Source organism: Oncorhynchus mykiss, chromosome 8 (assembly GCF_013265735.2).
Source record: "Oncorhynchus mykiss isolate Arlee chromosome 8, USDA_OmykA_1.1, whole genome shotgun sequence".
NCBI classification, from domain to species: domain Eukaryota; kingdom Metazoa; phylum Chordata; class Actinopteri; order Salmoniformes; family Salmonidae; genus Oncorhynchus; species Oncorhynchus mykiss.
The window spans coordinates 66075624-66097883 of NC_048572.1; the positions used below are offsets into that span (position 1 = coordinate 66075624).

Genomic DNA, 22260 nt, shown 5'->3' on the forward strand with positions numbered 1-22260 from the left:
TAATACAATAGTAAACAATTTATTTTGCCAACACGATATACACTGAACAAAATTATTAATACATGTAAAGTGTTGGTCCCATGTTTCCTGAGCTGAAATAGAAGATCCCTGAAATGCTCCATACACACAAAAAGTGTATTTCTCAAGATTTTGTGCACAATTTTTTTTTACATTCCTGTTAGTGAGCATTTGTCCATTACCAAGATAAACCATCCACTTGGATCATGTTAGGTGTGACATATCAAAAAGCTGATTAAACAGCATGATCATTACACAGGTACACCTTGTGCTGGGGACAAAAGACCACTCTAAAATGTGCCGTTTTGTCACAATGCTACAGATGTCTCAAGTTGAGGGCACATGCAATTGGCATGCTGACTGCAGAAGTGTCCACTAGAGCGGTTGTCAGAAAATGTAAAGTTCATTTCTCTATCTTAAGCCGCCTCCAATGCCATTTTAGAGAATTTGGCAACCAGCCTCAATCGCAGACCACGTGTATGGCATCGTGTGGGGGAGCGGTTTGCTGATGTCAAAGTTGTGAACAGAGTGCCCCATGGTGACGGTGGGGTTATGGTTTGGGCAAGCTGCATTTTATCGATGTCAATTTGAATGCACAGAAATACTGTGACGATATGCTGAGGCCCATTTCTTTTAAGGTATCTGACTAACGGCTGCATATGCCAGCAGCATTCCACCCTGCATACCACTGCTGGCTTGCTTCTGAAGCTAAGCAGGGTTGGTCCTGGTCAGTCCCTGGATGGGAGACCAGATGCTGCTGGAAGTGGTGTTGGAGGGCAAGTAGGAGGCACTCTTTCCTCTGGTCTAAAAAAATAATAATATCCCAATGCCCCAGGGCAGTGATTGGGGACATTGCCCTGTGTAGGGTGCCGTCTTTCGGATGGGACGTTAAACGGGTGTCCTGACTCTCTGAGGTCATTAAAGATCCCATGGCACGTATCGTAAGAGTAGGGGTGTTAACCCCGGAGTCCTGGCTAAATTCCCAATCTGACCCTCAAACCGTCACTGTCACCTAATAATCCCCAGTTTACAATTGGCTCATTCATCCCCCTCCTCTCCCCTGTAACTATTCCACAGGTTGTTGCTGCAAATGAGAACGTGTTCTCAGTCAACTTACCTGGTAAAATAACAGATAAATAAAATAAATAAATAAATATCGGTATTCCCAGTCATGTACAATCCATACATTAGGAGCAAATTTGTTTATTTAAATAGACTGATTTCCTCATATGAACTGTAACTCATTAAAATGTTTGAAATTGCATTTATCTTTGTTCATTATAGTATGGGTTTCTCGCCATATAAAAAAATATATAAACTTAGCTGTTTGATTGCTACCAACTTAACTGAAAAAAATTCTGGTAGCTTAATTTAGCACAGGAAGGAACTATTGTCGTCTTCCCTTTCAGTGACTACATGTTAACATTTAGTAATACAGTCATCGCATCAGAGGTAACACTACCTTAATCTACAGCACAGCATCTTTAACTATAGAGAAGTTAAACAAATACAACCCAAGCTTGATAGTCTATTTTTCCACTCAACTTTAATGTTCTTTATCAAAATAAAGATATTCATTAAAATAAAGTCAACAACTAGGCCTCTGAAATCCAATATAAAATACTTAAATAAAATAAAAAAAATTAAAAATTAAAAGCTGCTTACAGAAAAACAGAGGATAAGTTCCACTTTATAAAACAGTGATTTTACCTGAATGTAATTTCAAATAGTTTACATAGTTTTTGCCTGTGTGTGGAAAACACAAAACAATCCACCTCAACGAACAGTGAAAGACAAGTGGCTTTCAAACCCACAAACAACCGTGTTACCTTTTTTCTAATACAGAAGTTATTCTGTATAGTTGTCAATCATACAGGCAAGGTATGTGTGTGAAGTTAGCCCCTTACTGCTGTGCACAAATACACACTTACATGCATACTACAACCTCCTTGCTGCATGAGAAAGGAGGAATATGGCACATAGGTTCTGGCAACAAAGAGCTGGACACGCCTACACAAACAGGCAGGAGCCACACATTCAACAGGTACAGTACATGCATGGCGGTAGGACAAGGGACCATTGATTCTGTAGCCCAATCCAAAAATCAAACCTTAGATCAGGAAGTATTGTATTAGGTGAAGGCAATATGGCAAGAGTTCCACTTGGCTTATCAGAAGGCAAGCTCAGGTAAAGCTTTCACCATTGATTTAACCTATCCAATGCATTCAGATTTCCGAAGTGGCTAGGGTGATTTTGGATCGTCCCAAGTGCCTATTGGTGGGTGGGGGGTTGATTTGGACCTCAATAAATCTCTTCCTAGAGGAGAGACGCTCAAGGGATACAACCACAAGAGTCCTCTCATTGCCTGAGAGCATTGGGGACATGACCCACCCACATATACACAAATTAGTGAATTTTTGCCCCCAGGAAACAAACCAAACAGCAGCAGCATTAACATCATGAATGAGACAGGATTGACTTAATACACGCTTCACATTATATCAAGTGGTAACAAACGGCGATAAAACAATTTTTTCGTACAAAATTTCCCTCCAATGGAATACCATTAGCTTGTAAAACAGATCAAATACAGGGTATTTATGGTACATTCAGCATATTCTGTCAAAAACCTAATTATGTCATACATACGTTATCTTATAAACCATGCATCTTTTCTCCGCTTTATCACAATCCCCCAAAAATAAGAGCGTGAGGTTCTTCACATATTTTGTTCTCGCATGAATAAAATTAAAATTAGCTGGTTAACGACTAGCTGCTTTGAAACTGTATCTTGCATTTTGAACACCTATGAGATAATATAAAAAAGTAAGAAACTAATTGAAAAGTACTAAAAAGACCTGCTTTGAAATGTGGATATAACAACCTTCAGCCAATCCATTAATCCTTAATAAATGCAAGTTTACCACCTCACCATTTAAAGATGTGGTTCTCTTTCTTTAATAGACTAGTCTGGAAACGTGAGCCTGTCTTGTACTTCAGGGCAAAATACCACCGCCCTGAAAAGTCTGAGAATGATACAGGATTCCATTCTCTGCTGAGAAACAAGTCCGGATATTTGCAAAGTAATACAATTGGTGAAAAACTCAACCCACGAAAACATTTTCTGGAATCTTTACTGTAGTGAGAAACAAAGCATTGCCTTGGTCCCCTCATGTCAGTCAGTTTGGTCTGCTTCAAAGAAGTGGGCGGCCGTGTGCTTCAGCCGAAAGTCACCTGAAACACACACAGGAGTGTGTCAGTGTCGCGTGCCTAACAAGTAACCTAAAGAAATGTGATGTCCATAGTCTATGCTAGTCTTTCAGATTCAGAGACAGTCCTATCAAAACATGTTTTAACACTTGGCCTGGGTATTTAATAGAGCTCATTCAGACAATCCAGCTTCAGACATAAAAATGTTGGACAGTGCAAAACACAGTGAACAAAAAAAACAAACACGTTACCAAATAAAGCTTTGCCTTCCTATGCTGAAACTAAGGATGAGGAATCTCTGAAAGACTTCACCTCCTCTCTCTGCCACTAGCCTGGCCAATATTACCTTGCTGCCCGGCGTCCATGGAGGGCTGTTTGCAGTCCTGGGCATAATGCCCGCTTAGCCCACAGTTATAGCAAGAGAAGTTGGCACTGCTCTTCATCGTGCCCGTGCCCAGTCCCAGTCCCAACGAGGAGAACATGGGCGTGTAGAGGCTGTTGAAGGGAGCCGCTGCCATCTGCTGCAGGTTGTAACCAGCCTGGGTGACCAGCATGTGGTGGGAGTGGCGTGGAGGTGGCGTGGAGGTGGGGGTGGCCGTGTGAGGTGGAGGGGGGTAGAATGGTAGCTGGGTGGTGGCGTTGCTCTGGTGTTGGACCTGGCTGCGGTGGCTGGGATATCCAGTGCTGCACATGGATGGGAGGTGGAAGAGAGGGAGGTGGGCATTGCTGAAGACCTGGCGCCCCAGCTGGGGAGGGAAGGAGAAGTTGGGGCTGGGGGCGGTAGAGTGGCTATTACCACAGCTGCCACGGCAACCACAGGAATTGCAGCTCATCTGCTGTTGCTGTGGAGGGAGGGCCTGCTGCTGGGTCTGGGCCTGCCCTGCTGCCACCCAAGAGCTGCTGCAGGAGGCACCATCTCCCTGGGCCGTGCTGTGGATGAGGGTCAGGGCTGGGCTGGCCACGGGGCCGGGGGTGTGAGTGGGGATGGCTGGGGGCAGAGTGGCCTGAACCTGGCTGATTGCAGCTGGGGTGACAGTGGCCACTGAGGAGGGTGTCACGGAGGTAGGGGTGGGTAGGCTGGTGGGCGCAGCCAGGGCTTGGGTCCTGGTGCTAGGGTCAGGGAGAGAGGCTGGTAGGGGTAGGGTGGCGGTGGAGGCTGGGTCAGTGCTGGTGTATGCTGGCCTCAGGGGGCACACGTGGAAGGTCAGGGGGATGACACTGATGGCGCTCATTGGGGGCTGGTGATGGGGGTTAGTGCTTCTACTCTCTGGGCTGGTAGGGGTCATATAACACTGGGGCTTTAGGTGAATGCTGGATCCTAAATTGGCTAGCTGAGGTGAGCTCAGGGGGGCAGACACGTGCCCCTGCCTCTCAGGGTCTCCCAGGGAAGCTTGGCTTGGGATGGACTCCTGAGGAACCATGGAGGTGGTCCCAGTCAGTGCCCCATCTGCTGGTGAACCGTCCCCTGGCTGTGGAGTGACCATGACCGTCCTGTCTGGCATGGTTCGCCCATTCTGGACCGTCATTGATAGAGGGTGTACACTCAGGGGACTGCCAGTGTAGGATGTCTCTTCTCTGTAGGGGACAGGGACTATAGCGTGTACAGTAGCTACAACTTCCCCTCTGCTGTCATCACTCGCCCTCTTCTCCTGGATGGAGTGGTCTGAGTAACTCTCAGCAGTGTCTGGTGGAGAGAAGCTATCATTAAAAAGACATCTTGAGTTTCAACAGCACTAAAGACTCCGATGTCACGGTCCGGTTTCCCAGAACCAGTTAAAGCCTTGTCCTTGACTAAAATGGAGAATCTCCAATGAAAGTGCTATTTAGTTCAGGACTAGGATTAAACCCCATGAGTTCCCGACAGAAAAGAGAGGGGGGCAGACAGGGTTTAGAGAGGCCACTCACCTCTCTCGTCGTCCAGGTCCTCAATATCCAGGCTCTCATGTGCCTCGTGCTGGGGACTGGAGGGAGTACTGGAGCTATCGGACCACGTGTCTCCATACCTGTTCTGGACCGGCTCTACAGTGGTAAAGGAACACACAACATACATGTTGTTATAATGTTAATTGTTAAGCTGGAAAACAAATAGGGTAGGCTATTGCCACACCCATTGGTTACTTCCTCTTACTGGCACCCTGTCTGGTCATGTGTGTTGACTGTGGTCTGATGAAGCTGCTGGGTATGTAGCCTTTAGCCCCATCACTTCTCCTTCCACCTAGTCTTCTTCTGCTCTTTTTTTCTGGAGTGAAAGCCCATTTCTCATCTGCGTTCTGAAGAGAGAGGAGGTCATTTAACACCCTAAACAGATTCAAATGAGTATTATCGAAACAAAAAATAACAAATGCCAGTCAGCAGTATACAGCACATAGACAGTCCTCCACCGCCAACCTACCAGCGTCTCTAATGGCCAGGCCAGAGAGAGAAAGGAGAGGCCAGTGCGACTGACCTGATGTGGGTCTGGCCTACAGGTCATGATGCCTGGTTTCCTCCTCCTCTGCATCACTCCATTGTGCTCTGCGTGAACAGCAGGCCTCTGGCTCTCACTCTGGCTGCTCTTTGTCATCCGTGTGCTGTAAAGTGAAAGCAGGGATCCTCTTAGTATAACCCATCAGTGCATCAGACACAAGGTCACAAGTCTTACCCCTGGCCTAGCCTCTTGCTGCTGCACGCCGTCTGATGCCTTAGGTGGTGAGAACCTATGTCTGGGTGAGGGAGAGGAGAATGACGAGAGAGAAGTACTAGTGAACTTCAACTACAGGCAACGAATATCTGTCTCTATGAAATAGCCATTTACAAATACGATGTCATTTCAACCCCACAAAGAATGAGACATGCTAAATAAATCATTACTCTGCCTAAAGACAATATAACTAATACCATACAGCACACACACCATGGTCCTGACTGGATGGCTCAGTGCAGTCTTCTTTAAAGTGCTCAGGTGCCTTACAGGTCTTTCCAGGAGGTACTGTGTTATCTGGGTAGGAGAGACCGGATGGTGAGATATTAGGGAATGTGCGACGAGACCTCCTGCCTACACAACATCACAACTTTTCCACATCTCTAACAAAATAAATACACTCTTGGTTTATGAATTTCTGTGGTCAATTTGATGCAGCTGTGTGAAACCAACCAGCAATGGATGCTTGAGGAAACTTTCTCAATAATCATTTCACTAAGTCAATTTATAATGGCTGGGGTTTCATGTGGTAAAACAGCCTCCTGGCCCTGCAGCTATGCTGAGAAGTGTTCACTGTGAAGCTGGGTTTATTCTCTAAGCTTGCCATCAAGCAGTGCGTGTCTTATTTCTGGAGGATTTACATGTCCCCTGGTAGCACTACTGAAACATGGCTCAGGGCGTTGTCAAAGGAAGTGAAAAATATGGAGTTAGGATGACTGAGAAGATGTTCATTGGTACGATTAGTCATTAGGAACCGACCAGATCAACCCACATACAAATTATTTGAGAAGAGAGAGGGGTAATTGTGCTCCGAGTTCCAAGGTATCCCTAACCAATCATGTGGATGGTTCATGTAGACATGCATTCCTGTAAAGGTCAGTGGAGCATATGATATCTCACCTCCCTGAAGGCTGAGACAGGGGCACAGACACTTACAGTGGCTGCAGTGGGGGAGGAGGAACCTGCAGACCTCTCGTCTCCGCCTGAAGGCTGCTGGGGCTGACAGAAGCATCTCCCTGTCACAGTGGAGAGAGATGGGGGGGGGGGGGGGGGGTGTTAGAGATATAAATTATACAGAGGGAAAGAGGGAGAGAGAAGGTGACTTGGAAATTGAAATGTAATGTGTACAATCACCTGTTGTATACTAGTACATCAAACAGAAAGGTATGGTTATGGTACACTTTGAGTGGGAAGTCAAAGTGCTGGTGGGGCTTGAATGGGAGTGGAAGGGCGGAAAAAGTGATCCCATCCATATCTGTAAAGGATGGCCAGCGAATCCCTCTGGTAATGACATCATCACCATTGACCTAGATATCATTGCCTGGGTTCTATGGTTCTGACATATGTGAAGCCTGAGGTTCTTCACCATAACTGACAACACTGGAGCTTATGGAAGCGTTGGTGACAACAACTAGAGGGTAGACTACTCTACTTTCTACACAATATTGAGGCTTGAGAGTAAAGCAACATGTAAAAAAGGTAACAGGAAAGTGCTTGAGCTTCAAGTATCATACTTGGTATTCACATCTCAAATTATAAATGAACTTACCTCAATTAAATTTCAATAGAAAGCTAGCAAAAATAGAGAGACTTTGCAACCATGGAGAGGTAAATACTTGCCTATTTATGGAAAATTACATTGGTAAACTATTTGGTCCTATCACAGTTTACTTACTTACATACTAACGGCATTGTCTACTCCAGAGGATTTGTTTTTAAAATCATATGAGCAAAACATATTTCATTCTTTTTGGAATGCTAAGCCAGACAAAATTAAACATGCCTATTTGTATAATGAATATGAGTTTGGGGGGTTAAAATTATTAAATACTAAAAGCTTTAAACCCCTCTGTTAAAAGCTACACTCAAACATAAGTTATACTTAAACGCAAAATGGTTCTCCAGTAGATTATTAAGAAAAGCTCATCCGTTGTTCAAAATTGCTTTTTTGCTTTCATACAGATTACAATTTCTCGTTTCCAACTAATTGAAAATGAAATTTTGCTTAAGGTATCGCCCTTTCTTAAACAAGCCATACAGAGCTGGTTACAATTTCAGTTTTATCCTCCAGAAAATATAGAACAAATATTACAACAAATGTTGTGTTTGTTAAATGTTATAAACTCAAATATATTGATTAATAAGAAAAACATTATTTCATGGTATTATATTTATTAATGACACTATGAATAGAAATGGAGGAGTTATGTCACATATGCAGTTATCAAAAATATATGGGAATATCTGCTCAATCCAAATGTACAACTAACTGATTGCAGCACTACCACAAAAATGGACGAGGCAAGTGGAAAAGGGCGAAGGTAGGGAACGTGTTTGCCTGCCATATATTAAAGATACAAATTGGCTGAAAGGAATTGGCATAAATAGAAAAATATACCAGTTTCATCTGAGGACAAAACTGTTGACAGCTGCACCATACAGGTTGCAAAATATATGGGAGGAGATTTGATGTACCAATTCCATGGCACATGGTTTATGAATTGGTACAAAAAAACTACACTTGATTCAACACTTGAGTTTTTCCAAATAAAATGATTATATAAAATTCTTGCCACCGACAGAATGCTATGCTATATATATATATATACAGTGCCTTGCGAAAGTATTCGGCCCCCTTGAACTTTGCGACCTTGTGCCACATTTCAGGCTTCAAACAAAGATATAAAACTGTATTTTTTTGTGAAGAATCAACAAGTGGGACACAATCATGAAGTGGAACGACATTTATTGGATATTTCAAACTTTTTTAACAAATCAAAAACTGAAAAATTGGGCGTGCAAAATTATTCAGCCCCCTTAAGTTAATACTTTGTAGCGCCACCTTTTGCTGCGATTACAGCTGTAAGTCGCTTGGGGTATGTCTATCAGTTTTGCACATCGAGAGACTGACATTTTTTCCCATTCCTCCTTGCAAAACAGCTCGAGCTCAGTGAGGTTGGATGGAGAGCATTTGTGAACAGCAGTTTTCAGTTCTTTCCACAGATTCTCGATTGGATTCAGGTCTGGACTTTGACTTGGCCATTCTAACACCTGGATATGTTTATTTTTGAACCATTCCATTGTAGATTTTGCTTTATGTTTTGGATCATTGTCTTGTTGGAAGACAAATCTCCGTCCCAGTCTCAGGTCTTTTGCAGACTCCATCAGGTTTTCTTCCAGAATGGTCCTGTATTTGGCTCCATCCATCTTCCCATCAATTTTAACCATCTTCCCTGTCCCTGCTGAAGAAAAGTAGGCCCAAACCATGATGCTGCCACCACCATGTTTGACAGTGGGGATGGTGTGTTCAGCTGTGTTGCTTTTACGCCAAACATAACGTTTTGCATTGTTGCCAAAAAGTTCAATTTTGGTTTCATCTGACCAGAGCACCTTCTTCCACATGTTTGGTGTGTCTCCCAGGTGGCTTGTGGCAAACTTTAAACAACACTTTTTATGGATATCTTTAAGAAATGGCTTTCTTCTTGCCACTCTTCCATAAAGGCCAGATTTGTGCAATATACGACTGATTGTTGTCCTATGGACAGAGTCTCCCACCTCAGCTGTAGATCTCTGCAGTTCATCCAGAGTGATCATGGACCTCTTGGCTGCATCTCTGATCAGTCTTCTCCTTGAATGAGCTGAAAGTTTAGAGGGACGGCCAGGTCTTGGTAGATTTGCAGTGGTCTGATACTCCTTCCATTTCAATATTATCGCTTGCACAGTGCTCCTTGGGATGTTTAAAGCTTGGGAAATCTTTTTGTATCCAAATCCGGCTTTAAACTTCTTCACAACAGTATCTCGGACCTGCCTGGTGTGTTCCTTGTTCTTCATGATGCTCTCTGCGCTTTTGACGGACCTCTGAGACTATCACAGTGCAGGTGCATTTATACGGAGACTTGATTACACACAGGTGGATTGTATTTATCATCATTAGTCATTTAGGTCAACATTGGATCATTCATAGATCCTCACTGAACTTCTGGAGAGAGTTTGCTGCACTGAAAGTAAAGGGGCTGAATAATTTTGCACGCCCAATTTTTCAGTTTTTGATTTGTTAAAAAAGTTGGAAATATCCAATAAATGTCGTTCCACTTCATGATTGTGTCCCACTTGTTGTTGATTCTTCACAAAAAAATACAGTTTTATATCTTTATGTTTGAAGCCTGAAATGTGGCAAAAGGTCGCAAAGTTCAAGGGGGCCGAATACTTTCGCAAGGCACTGTATGTATATATATATATATATATATATATATATAGAGAGAGAGAGCATACAACAATCTAGCTCTGTAGATTTTTATTGCCACTATGTAGCTTGTTTCTGGTCACAGGTTCAGGAATGGGTAAAAAATAAACAAATCACAACATTCACTTAAAATTAACCTTACAAATAGCAGTGTTGGGCGATCTAGAAAGCCATAGACAATCAATAAATAATATAATAATACTCGCAGGAAAGGTTCTCATCTTTAGCTCACAATCTGTGGATAATATACTATTAGAAAGATAAAATGTTGTAAAACATCACAGAACAAGTGAAAAATATATGGCACATGGAAACCAAACAAGGGCGGTCTATGTTGATAGGTGGGATGGGCTGAGAGGGTGGTCTATGGTGATAGACGGGACGAGATGAGCGTGTCTGAGGGTTGGGATTAAAGAGTTTGTTTGGTAATGTATTGTTGTTATATATAAAAGTACCATGTATGTATATGTAGCAAAAAAGCTGTAAAAAAAACTAGGATAGTTGTCCTCCGAAGAGGTGGTGGAGGGGTAAAAAAATATATATACAGACACACTGCTCAAAAAAATAAAGGGAACACTTAAACAACACAATGTAACTCCAAGTCAATCACACTTCTGTGAAATCAAACTGTCCACTTAGGAAGCAACACTGATTGACAATACATTTCACATGCTGTTGTGCAAATGGAATAGACAACAGGTGGAAATTATAGGCAATCAGCAAGACAACCCCAATAAAGGAGTGGTTCTGCAGGTGGTGACCACAGACCACTTCTCAGTTCCTATGCTTCCTGGCTGATGTTTTGGTCACTTTTGAATGCTGGCGGTGCTTTCACTCTAGTGGTAGCATGAGATGGAGTCTACAACCCACACAAGTGGCTCAGGTAGTGCAGCTAATCCAGGGTGGCACATCAATGCGAGCTGTGGCAAGAAGGTTTGCTGTGTCTGTCAGCGTAGTGTCCAGAGCATGGAGGCGCTACCAGGAGACAGGCCAATACATCAGGAGACGTGGAGGAGGCCGTAGGAGGGCAACAACCCAGCAGCAGGACCGCTACCTCCGCCTTTGTGCAAGGAGGAGCAGGAGGAGCACTGCCAGAGCCCTGGAAAATGACCTCCAGCAGGCCACAAATGTGCATGTGTCTGCTCAAACTGTCAGAAACAGACTCCATGAGGGTGGTATGAGGGCCCAACGTCCACAGGTAGGGGTTGTGCTTACAGCCCAACACCGTGCAGGACGTTTGGCATTTGCCAGAGAACACTAAGATTGGCAAATTCGCCACTAGCGCCCTGTGCTCTTCACAGATGAAAGCAGGTTCACACTGAGCACGTGACAGAGTCTGGAGACGCCGTGGAGAACGTTCTGCTGCCTGCAACATCCTCCAGCATGACCGGTATGGCGGTGGGTCAGTCATGGTGTGGGGTGGCATTTCTTTGGGGGGCCGCACAGCCCTCCATGTGCTTGCCAGAGGTAGCCTGACTGCCATTAGGTACCGAGATGAGATCCTCAGACCCCTTGTGAGACCATATGCTGGTGCGGATGGCCCTGGGTTCCTCCTAATGCATGACAATGCTAGACCTCATGTGGCTGGAGTGTGTCAGCAGTTCCTGCTATGGACTGGCCCGCCCGTTCCCCAGACCTGAATCCAATTGAGCACATCTGGGACATCATGTCTCGCTCCATCCACCAACGCCACGTTGCACCACAGACTGTCCAGGAGTTGGCGGATGCTTTAGTCCAGGTCTGGGAGGAGATCCCTCAGGAGACCATCCACCACCTCATCAGGAGCATGCCCAGGCGTTGTAGGGAGGTCATACAGGCACATGGAGGCCACACACACACTACGGAGACTCATTTTGACTTGTTTTAAGGACATTACATCAAAGTTGGATCAGCCTGTAATGTGGTTTTCCACGTTAATTTTGAGTGTGACTCCAAATCCAGACCTCCATGGGTTGATAAATTTGATTTCCATTGATAATTTGTGCGTGATTTTGTTGTCAGCACATTCAACTATGTAAAGAAAAAAGTATTTAATAAGAATATTTCATTCATTCAGATCTAGGATGTGTTATTTTAGTGTTCCCTTTAATTTTTTTGAGCAGTGTATATTTTTGTTTTGACATTATAAAAACCCTGTTGAGATTTCCAGTTACACTGTGCTGCTCTGAGCTGAATGATCAAACAAAGAGGGGAACTCACTGTAGTGTCCTCTCCAGGTCCCTGGGCTCATACTGGTCTTCCTGGGCCAGTAACCTCACCAGGCCCTTCTCAAAGGGCTCAGTGGACCTCTGTATGGGGTTCAGGGAATCATGAGCGGTTATCATATACATTCATACAGTGGCAAGAAAAAGCATGTGAACACTTTGGAATTACCTGGATTTTTGCATAAATTTGTCATCAAATTTGATCTGATCTTCATCTAAGTCACAACAATAGACAAACATAATGTGCTTACACTAATAACACAAATTATTGTATTTTTATTGTCTATATTGAATACAAGGCAGCAGGTAGCCTAATGGTTAGAGAGTTGGGCCAGTAACCAAAAGGTTGCTAGATCGAATACCCGAGCTGACAAGGTAGAAATCTGTCGTTCAGCCCCTGAACAAGGCAGTTAACCACCTGCTCCTAAGCCGTCATTGTAAAAAAGAATTTGTTCTTAACTGACTTGCCGTGTTAAATACAAGTTTTATTTTTTTATTAAACATTCAGTGTAGGTTGGAAAAAGTATGTGAACCCCTAGGCTAATGACTTCTCCAAAAGATAACTGGAGTCAGGAGTCAGTTAACCTGGAGTCCAATCAATGAGACAAGATTGGAGATGTTGGTTCGAGCTGCCCTGCCCTATATAAAAACTCAACATTTGAGTTTCCTATTCACAAGAAGCATTGCCTGATGTGAACCATGCCTCAAACAAAAGACATCTCAGAAGAACTAAGATTAAGAATTGTTGATTTGCATAAAGCTGGAAAGTCTTTATGTTCATCAGTTCACGGTAAGACAAATTGTCTATAAAATGGAGAAAGTTCAGCACTGTTGCTACTCTCCCTATGAGTGGCCGTCCTGCAACGATGGCTGCAAGAGCACAGCACAGAACACTCAATGAGGTTAAGAAGAATCCTAGAGTGTCAGCTAAAGACTTACAGAAATCTCTGTAACATGCTAACATCTCTGTTGATGAGTTTACGATACGTAAAACGATGGAAGAAGCCACTGCTGTCCAAAAAAAACATTGCTGCACGTCTGAAGTTTGCAAAAGAGCACCTGGCTGTTCCACAGAGCTGCTGGCAAAATATTCTGTGGACAGATGAAACTAAAGTTGTGTTGTTTGGAAGGAACACATAACACTATGTGTGGAGAAAAAAAAAGGCACAGCCCAACTGTAAAGTATGGTGGAGGGAGCATCATGGTTTGGGGATGCTTTGCTGCCTCAAGGCCAGGACAGCTTTCTATAGTCGACGGAAAAATTAATTCCCAAGTTTATCAAGAAAATACACCTTCTGGAGTGGCCCAGTCAGAGTCCTGAATTCAACCCGATTGCGATGCTGTGGCATGCCCTCAAGAGAGCGGTTCACGCCAGACATACCAAGAATATTGTGGAACTGAAACAGTTTTGTAAAGAGGAATGGTCCAAAATTCCTCCTGACCGTTGTGCAGGTCTGATCCATAACTACAGAAAACGTTTGGTTGAGCTTATTGCTACCAAAAGGCAGGTCAACCAGTTATTAAATCCAAGGGTTCACATACTTTTTCCACCCTGCACTGTGTGTTTACACGGTGTGTTCAATAAAGACATGAAAACATATGATTATTTGTGTGTTATTAGTTTAAAACAGACTGTTTGTCTATTGTTGTGACCAGATCAAATTTTAGACCAATTTATGCAGAAATGCAGGTATTTCCAAAGGGTTCACATACTTTTTTTTGCCACTGTATATTCATGATGTTTACATACAACATTTAGGGGTATACATAAAGCTAGACGAAGAAATACATTTGAATACAGAAAGTCACAGTATTAGCTTTAGTCCTATTAGCATGCACACAGAGCATTCAGTGACTAGAAAACACATGACAACATTTGGAAAGTAAAAACAGCATCTGGGTTGACCTTTATAAGACAACATTTAGAGACCTCTCTGTACAAATGGAGGAGTGTGTGATTTCATTTCTCCTGACATTAAATACAGTATATTCTAGGCCTATAATCTATTGATGGGGATGTGTTTTTTCTCTTGTACCTTGGACAGGAAGTCACCCAGCTCATGGTGAGTCTTGGTCACTGTGGTCCATGTTGAGTCAGACCACTGGACCTAGAAGAAGGGAAGAGAAGGAGACAACATCACATCATAAGTATACTTTACTAAACACACAGCCGATACATTGCTTTTGACAGCATGATGCAATAGAGTACCACTGTATGAGTCATAATACCCATAAAACCTAGCGGTCAAATATGGAAATGGCTCCAATCATACATTTTTCCCATAGTGGATTTTAGAACCACTTAAAGTAAAGTTTCATGTAGGCTTACCCTGGCGTGACTTTTTCATAAGCGTGTAAATCTCTCTCAGACAAGGTCACTTTTATCAACGTACTCGGCTCTATTTACTCTCAGATTTGGAAATACTAATTAGCATCAAAGTAGACTATGCAAAACTACAAATCCCTACAAGCTCCTGCATGTAATCTCTAGCTGACACCTTTGCTAAGAGGTATTGTGTCAATTTAAAAACAGCTCTTTCACAGACTGGCAGTCTCTACTCTACCCTGTCCATCACAGAGTAACAATATTTTTGGTTATGGAAAAGATATTTCCCAGCAGTTTAGATGGTACAATGATTCTCTACACTATACTTGCTTGTTTGATCACATAAACGGAAATCAGGCAAACTATTAGAATTTTAGCAACCAGGAACTGGCTGAGGGATTTCTGCATAGTGCATCTTCAAAACTTTTTTTTTGTTTTTGCCCCATGGCAAAATGTGTATAATTGCAAGAAATTCACTTAAAAAAAGAAGCTAAATGCCTCTGCAGCCAACAAGGGCCTCAAAAATGTTTTGGTGCTCCCGGACCCCCCTAGCTAAATTCTAGGGGAAACAGTTCAAATGGCTGAGTGGAGTCCCCAAACAGCACCCTATTCCATCTTCATCATGATCCCTGATCTGACAAAGGTGAATGCAAAAGCACTCACAACTTGAAGTGGGATATGACACATCTGTTGCTCTTTGTCAAATTCAAATTTAACAAGCCAGAACAGTAAGGCCGGACAAAGTTTAATTTGTCGGATGCCCCACCTCACTTTTCTCTACACACCGAAAAAAAAGATGTGTTATTTTTTGGCCAATATATGCGGCTCTTTGTTTATAATGCACTGTCTGCTCTCCCTTGAGGCTTTCCCAAGTTGATGCCCAAGAGACCGAACAGCCTCAGATCACACGCTCGGATCATGTTCAAACCTGGGATTGGACAGTGAAACACACACTCGCACCTGCAGGCGACATGCAGATGTTTCATTTCTCTCTCATGCAGTCATGGCTGAAGTCTGCGCAAATTCCTACTATTTGTGTGTCCAGGTTAAACGTGGGACGTCCCTCATTATAAACAAACAGTCGGTTGAATGAATGGTTATTGTATCATTTTCAGATCTATTGGAAGCGATTAAGAGACGAAACAACAATGTAATTTAACCAATTGACTGGCCAGAGATCAGGACATTCATCAGCAAAGATGTAGTGCCAGCTGATAGTATTTTGGACAACCAACTTGAACTCAAAATGATTTATGAAATCAAAATGTGTCAGCTGTATGGTGATTTATGATTCATAACTTACACTTTACCGGTACTACCAGTAGGCCAACCGATAACACCACGACGGAATGCGTTTGAAGTGATGATGTGCCGCCGAAAACAGCTAGCATGTCCGGCAAAGTGCTGTACATCACCAGTGGCACGCACTGTGAGAGGTAGCCTAGGCATAGTAAACAGACTCTCACAGCATTGTTTTACACAAAACTCTGTAGGCCTCAGCACAGCCCTAGTTGTACAGGCTACTCTCACAACACCACGAAGAGTAGCCTGGGCGTCTAGGGCAGGCCTAGAGTAGACAGAGTGACGTGCATCCTGTGCTGAAGATCATGTTCTGGTCTCTTTAACATACTAATACACCATGCCCAGCGGAGCAGATGGCACTGCCCAGCAAGCCACCCCTCTCTCTAGTGTGTGTTTCTAGCACTGGCTGGCAACAACATTTTATCACTGTCCCCTTTCACATTTCAGCCAAGAGCGTGCCAGTTGATTTCTAACACAGTGCCTCTTAACTGAATCCTTTTCAAGTAGGCTATAAGACAGTAGGGTTCAATAACATATTAAACCCTTCTACTTCTCTACCACCCGTAAAAACTGGAAAGCGAGGTTCTATCTATGCCCTGTTGGACACAATCCCCTCGACTGAGACATGTCTTTCCCATAGACCAAGGGAAAATATAAAAATCCCTCACTTCCATCATAGATAGGCCATCATCATCTAGCCTAGACATTCATATCAGTGACACACCTCCACACAGGTCACACTAGTGCACACTCAGTACCACTGTCTCTGTAGAGCAGACTAAGCAGAAAAAATTAAATGAATTATTATTTTGCATCACGACACAAAATGCATCATACAGGGATCATTTCTGTATTTTGAAAGTCATACATCTTAAACTTGATTGGTGACATGCAAAAATGGATGAATGAAACAAATACCAAAATATAGTGTGTGTCCTTTTCCTTTAACTGATGTTATTCAGAAGTCTCAATACAGCCCATCTTGCTATCCACATAACATAGATCTGATTTGAACCGTTTAGTTTGCTCTAGCTACTCAACAAGCTACATGACTAGTCCACAGATAAGGACAACTTTGGTCAGATGTTAGTCTATTTTATTACTACTACGGCTATCTGAGCGAAAGCAGTCAAGATGACCCCTCATCATTTCAGTGCCGTAAAATCCTGGAGCTAACCTCAAGTCCTTCAACCCTCTAGTCTAAATTGAAGACCTTACGTTTTTACAGGCTGATATGCCGCCGCCGCAGGCTTGTAAAAACAGTCACGGCAGATGTTTTGGCGTGGCAAACGAGCTAGGACATATTTCCACCAGATTGTGTTCTCATGCAACGGAGGACAGCATGCGATTAGGAGGGCGCAATCCTTCCTGCTGTCCTATTTAACCTGGCGCTCTGTCTTGCTCTCATCCTCAGCACAGTCCTGCCTGTCATAATGATGCCTGGCCATACAGTCCTAACTGTTGATTTTTATTTGACCTTTATTTAACTAAGCAAGTCAGTTAAGAACAATTTCTTATTTACAATGACGGCCTATCCCAGCCAAACCCTAATGCAGACGACGCTGGGCCAATTGATTAAGGGACAGGCAAAGTCTTAGATCTCTGCCTGTCCAGATGTTGTAAGAGAACGTTGCATGATGAATGGGAGGTAGCACGAAGTAATCTGGTGGCCCACCATATATGCACCTAATAAAACATAAAGTATATCTAGATCCTTCAGCAGGTATGCCTCAAAATGTAGAAGAATAAAATACACAGGAAAATAACATACCAAGGCACAGAGTCCAAACATGAACCTACAGTACATACCTCAATACTGTATTCACTGCTTACTCGGTTCCAAGATATCGTCTTTAGCACAATCTTGTCAATGTGAACTTCTGCAAGAAGAGAGAAGACCAGGGTTATTTTCTTGAGTATTTAATTGCTGTTCACCCATACCCCTGCACTCCCCTCCCCAGATAGTATATGAACATGTCATAAGCAATGGAAATTATATTTTTGCCTCATGGCAAAATGTGTAAAATAGCATGAGATTAGCTATAAAACTGACATTTTGGGGTCCTGAGCTTCAGATTGCCAATGTTTCTCTTTGCCCCATGACATAAATGTGTAGAATTGCAGGAAGTTATCAATTTTCCACAAAACTGCAGTATGCCACTGTGTTCATCTAAATGTAATTTTGATTACTGTTCAAAATACAGATAATTTAAAATATATCCTGTCTATTGTATCATATCTGATAGTGTGGGTCTCATTTCACCTCAAATGCACTAGGCTAAAATACATCTTGCTTTGAACACTCCTCTCAACATGGAAATGAGAGACCTCAGAGGACACAATGACAAACCGGATTGAGACTACCTTCTCTCTGGGATGATGTCCTGTTGGGGAGTTGATTGGGAATACAGCAGGCCGACTGACCCATGTCAGTGCTCCTGGGGCTGAGATCCTCCCTTCGAAGGGCATGCTGCTTCTGCTGCAACCAGGAAAGTGAAGAGATTGATGGTTTAGTATGCATTTGTGCTTTCTCCCCCAATCAAGTTTCAATGTCACATGCACAAGTACAGTCAAATACCTTTCAAACAACTGCCCCCTTACAGCACTGAACAACTGGAACCAATACTAATTTTCTCTTCTCCGCATGCTTTGAGAATAACTCTTTTCAGTTTCATTTCTATTCATAAATCATCTCCATTTGGATTAGAAATACTGCCAATCCACAGGAAAGTGTAGGCTAACTAACTGTCTGAATGAGACAAGTCATTATGCTGAGAGCCAGCCAAGACAAGCCATTATGCTGAGAGCCAGTTTACAATTGGATCATTCATCCCCCTCCTCTCCCCTGTAACTATTCCCCAGGTCGTTGCTGCAAATGAGAATATGTTCTCAGTCAACTTACCTGGTAAAATAACAGATAAATTAAAAGACGGAATTATAGAATGCGGAATTAAGAGAGCAGTCAGCCAGCCAGACATGAGTAAGAGGGTGTGTCTCAAAACGCTTGGCTTTTTCACTGGATCACAGAGAGAGAGAGAGAGGTTTCTCCAACACAATGCAAAGTTAGATCACAATGCAATCATAAACAAGAATGCTGGGGGTTCCCATTCATATAGGCTACTGTAGCTAGCTGCTGTGGACAAGATGACAGAAGACACAGTAGCCATGGCCAGAATGTCTGCTAAAGCCAGATAAACTCTCTCTCTATTCTCCTGGTGCACAAGGGGCAATTCCATGGTAACGGAATTACAGAGTCAGATGTTTCACTTTAAAATGTATACCAAACCAACACCATTGATTTGAACATTTAACCAACAATACAACTCTATGCACAAGGACTACTTTTGACAATTTCCACTGACCATTTTACAAAAACACATTTACTGGAAGAACTGATACAAAGTTTGGTAACAGAATAACAGAGGGATATTTTACTGCAATTCTGTTAACAAACTTTGCATCTGCACAGTTTTCCAGTAAATGTTTTTTTGTTTGTTTTACTGTGTAAATTGTTCAAATTAGTCATTGCGCATAGAGTTGTATGGTTTGTGAAACTTCGAAATCAATGTTTTTTGTTTGGCATACATTTTAAATTGAAAAATCGGAGTCTCAGCATAATTCCATTAATGTGGAATTGCCCTAAGGCAAATTGAGAAAGTGATCTTCATTCAAAGTCTATGGTGTCTGTCCTTTTGTGACAGCGCAATGAACTCAGTCTGTAGTCATATGGCCATGGCATTCACGACTGTTCTTGGAAATTAAACAGTGCTTTGCATTACTACTTGGCATGAAAGGTTTGAACCTCTTTACTGACCCCACAAGCCTATTCACAGTACATGTTATTACAGCATATTCCTACATCAATTATTTGGCCCCAATTTACCAGAAATAAATTGCTACATTATGCCATCTAAACTAAGATGGCTGAAATTGAGAATATTTGATTCTATATAGACTTTGATTAAAACGTCATCTGTTCATTCCTATGTCTAAGGTGGCCAGTAGGGGATGCATCTCAATAGTCACAGTACCAGTGCCTTCACTGGCTTTCTTGTCGTTTCCTCACCTGTAATGATCTAATGACACTGGATAGTAAATATGGTGGAAGCCAATCAGAGGAGTTAGCTACTTTCACCTGCCCTGTGACCATAAGGAGTGGGGTAGGTAAGAAGCTAATCTAAGGAGAGGTGGTAAAATGAGGAAGCCACAAATTCCACTCTTGAGCTGCACTTCAGTCAATCACGGGAATACGCCGTAACCCGGAGACTATAAACTCTAAATACAAGACAGCCCCTCCTCCCGCGGTCCCAAATAGTACGAGTTTGTTTACAATGGCGGTCACTATAAACATGCCACTGTCAAGTGGTGTTTACCTGGAAACTCATGCGTTTGTGGCAATCCATTCTCTCCTCTAAGACCAGTTCCACATTATCCAACTGGTGTCTGACAGTATCCCTCTGGTAAAAAGGGAAAGCAGGGTGTAGTGAGGCCATGGTGAAAAGCAGCGCCAAGTGCTCCAGGGAACCCGACTCTGCCTCCAGTGGAGTCCCGCTGGGATGCACAGATCTCCCAGACTCAATTCCACCCTCGCGAGGGCAATGTTGATCAGGTACATTCTGAGTGTTCCCACCACGTGGAGATAAAGGAACGCCATGATAAGTATTTAAGTACAGCGCTGGGTCTATATGGCTCAAAGCACGATACAGTGTGTCCGCACATTCTCTGTTTCCAGATCGCAAAAGTGACAGGTAGACAAGTAGTTTGGAACGCACAACAGGATCGCTAACGTCCTTAAGGAAGGCCAAGTCAGTTTGACAGTTTGCTGTTATCTCAAAGTCCCGGAAAACGTGGACATCTTTCCGTGCAAGATCCTCAAGACATGATCCCAAAAAGCGAATCTCAAGTGGTTGACACATATGAAGTAGTCCGTACATAAACTCTATCCGCTTCGCTGGGCTGAGGTGCAAGCCGAACCACTCAAACACAGCCTTCTTGTCAATTTGCCACTGGCGATATGACTCCCCCGTTGAATGTTTGAACCTCACACTACAATATGGAACCGAATCAATAGTGTGACTGCTGCAATCGGTATTTTCCTGCTCGTCTTCGACGGTATGGTCTCCTTCCGCCGTTCGAATGGGAATCTTAATTTTCAGCATGATCAACTCTTCGGCAGGACTTGTTAGCAATTATCAATTCATTCAAATGTGTCAGAACTTTACATAATCGTTCAGTACTCATCCGTACACCGCAGCCGAGTGGTTATGGGATATTCGACGGAAATGACTGCGATTATAGCTAGCTCAGTAACTAATTTTCAAGACTAGTATTTTGCCAGCAGCACAAACGATGACGTCACGTTGTACCTTATTAAATACCTTCAGATTAAAGGCCCTCATTTCTAAACATTACAACGTGGCTCATTATACTGATTCAAAATATAAACAATATGCAACAATTTCAACGATATTGCTGAGTTACAGTTCATATAAGGAAATCAGTCAATTGAAATAAAGAAATTAGGGCCTAATCTATGGATTTTACATGACTGGGCAGGGGCCCAGCCATGGGTGGGCCAGGCTGACCCACTGGGGAGCCAGCTGCATCCAATCAGAATTAGTTTTTCCCTGCAAAAGGGCTTTATTACAGACAGAAATACTCCTGAGCACCCACCTACCTCTGCGTCTGACAAGCCCACAGGTGAAGAAGCCGGATGTGGAGTTCCTGGGCTGGCATGGTAATACGTGGTCTGCGGTTGTGAGGCCGGTTGGATGTACTGCCAAATTATCTAAAACGAACTTGGAGGCCGCTTATGGTAGATAAATGAACGTTCAATTATCTGGCAACAGCTCTGGTGGACATTCCTGCAGTCATTATGCCAAATGCACACTCCTGTTTTTCTTAACTTCTTAAACAATTGTTGGTTAAGGGCTTGTAAGTAATAATTTCACTGTAAGGTCTACAACTGTTGTATTCGGCGCATGTGACAAATACAATTTGAATTGATTTGTGGCATTGTGTTGTCACAAAACTGCACATTTTAGAGTGGCCTTTTATTGTACCCAGCACAAGGTGCAATGTGTAATGATCATGCTGTTTAATCAGCTTCTTGATATGCCACACATGTCAGCTGGATGGATTTTCTTAACAAAGGATAAAATGCTCACTAACAGGGATGTAAACAAATTTGTCCATACAATTTGAGGGAAGTCACCTTTTTGTGCGTATGGAACATTTCTGGGATATTTTATTTCAGCTCATGAAACATGGAGCCAGC

General features: G+C 42.9%; 1 protein-coding gene across 5 annotated transcripts; it reads right to left on the reverse strand.

The window, feature by feature from the left end:
• Nucleotides 1-1190: 1190 nt before the first annotated feature.
• On the reverse strand, nt 1191-21328 carry LOC110530374 (zinc finger CCHC domain-containing protein 2). 5 transcript variants are annotated; one of them, XM_036986002.1, is made up of 13 exons: nt 20357-21328; nt 18348-18462; nt 17793-17863; nt 14392-14463; nt 12351-12439; nt 6845-6924; nt 6122-6205; nt 5870-5930; nt 5621-5798; nt 5357-5498; nt 5134-5247; nt 3575-4912; nt 1191-3252 (listed from the first exon to the last, which is right to left on the reverse strand). In XM_036986002.1, the coding sequence occupies exons 1-13, from the start codon at nt 21140-21142 to the stop codon at nt 3194-3196; spliced, it is 3189 nt and encodes a 1062-aa protein (XP_036841897.1). In that variant the 5' UTR covers nt 21143-21328; the 3' UTR covers nt 1191-3193. The 5 variants fall into 5 exon arrangements, with proteins under 5 accessions (XP_036841897.1, XP_036841899.1, XP_036841898.1 ...); XM_036986004.1 differs by having other exon boundaries at nt 5363-5498; nt 5675-5798; nt 6809-6924; XM_036986003.1 differs by having other exon boundaries at nt 5675-5798; nt 6809-6924.
• Nucleotides 21329-22260: the final 932 nt, after the last annotated feature.

Bases quoted from the DNA above. Each gene is read 5' to 3' on its own strand.
- LOC110530374 (XM_036986000.1), bottom strand. From the start codon at position 21,142: ATGCTGAAAATTAAGATTCCCATTCGAACGGCGGAAGGAGACCATACC. The intron at 17,864-18,347 runs GTAGTCTCAATC...CTCTTCTTGCAG, and splicing joins GACATCATCCCAGAGAGAAG to AAGTTCACATTGACAAGATT. The intron at 5,799-5,869 runs GTAAGACTTGTG...TTCACTTTACAG, and splicing joins AGCAAGAGGCTAGGCCAGGG to CACACGGATGACAAAGAGCA.